This window comes from Pygoscelis adeliae, unplaced genomic scaffold (genome assembly GCF_000699105.1).
Source record: "Pygoscelis adeliae isolate BGI_AS28 unplaced genomic scaffold, ASM69910v1 Scaffold781, whole genome shotgun sequence".
Taxonomy (NCBI): domain Eukaryota; kingdom Metazoa; phylum Chordata; class Aves; order Sphenisciformes; family Spheniscidae; genus Pygoscelis; species Pygoscelis adeliae.
This window is the reverse complement of record NW_008824130.1, coordinates 17308-18039: the sequence shown is the minus strand read 5'-3', so window position 1 is coordinate 18039 and position 732 is coordinate 17308. Positions and strand designations below refer to the sequence as shown.

Genomic DNA, 732 nt, shown 5'->3' with positions numbered 1-732 from the left:
CGAGCACCTGCAGAAGGAGTTCATCATCTTCGAGGCGGCACCGCAGGAGACGCGGGGGATCCCCTCCAAGAAGCCGGTGGCCGACTACTTCCTGTGACACCCCCTGGCCCCGCCCGCGTCCCCAACGGATCACCCGCATCCCCTGGGGCCACCTAGGGCCACCCTGGGGCCACCGTGTCCCCAGGAGACATGGGGTGTCCCCTCCATGATGGCCACTGCTGGTGGCATCTAGGGAGGCTCGGTGTTGCCGTGTCCCCTGGGGTCCCCCAGGGCCACCGTGTCCCCGGGAGATGTGGGGCGTCCCCTCCAAAGTGGCCACTAGTGGTGGCATCTAGGGGGGCTTTGAAACATCGTTGTGTTCCTTGTCCCCTCGTGGACCACCACAGTGTCACTCGTGGCCCCTGGGGTCACCTAGAGCCACGCCAGGGCTACCATGTCCTCAGGAGGTGTGGGGTGTCCCCTCCAAGATGGCCACTGCTGGTGGCATCTAGGGAGGCTTGGGGACATTGCCCTGTTCCTTGTCCTCTCCTGAGCCACCGCGGTGTCACCCGTGTCCCCTGGGGTCACCTAGAGCCACCCCCTGCCCCCCAAAGTGGCCTTGTCCTCTCCTGTCCCCCCGGGTCACCCTCCCTTGGGGACACCCTGGTCCCTTTCATGTCCCTTTGGGGCCACCCGTGACCTTTGGGGACCCCCCATGACTTTTGGGGACCCCCTGTGACCCTTCCTCCCCCC

The 732-nt window shown here is 66.1% G+C and overlaps 1 protein-coding gene across 1 annotated transcript in view; it reads left to right on the top strand.

The window, feature by feature from the left end:
• LOC103925596 overlaps positions 1 to 697 on the top strand; it is a 12611-nt gene extending 11914 nt beyond the window's left edge. Inside the window, exon 10 of the mRNA XM_009334328.1 lies at positions 1 to 697. This exon is cut by the window's left edge and continues 15 nt beyond it. Within this exon, the coding sequence (XP_009332603.1) occupies positions 1 to 97 (97 nt within the window). The 3' untranslated portion in view covers positions 98 to 697.
• Positions 698 to 732: the final 35 nt, after the last annotated feature.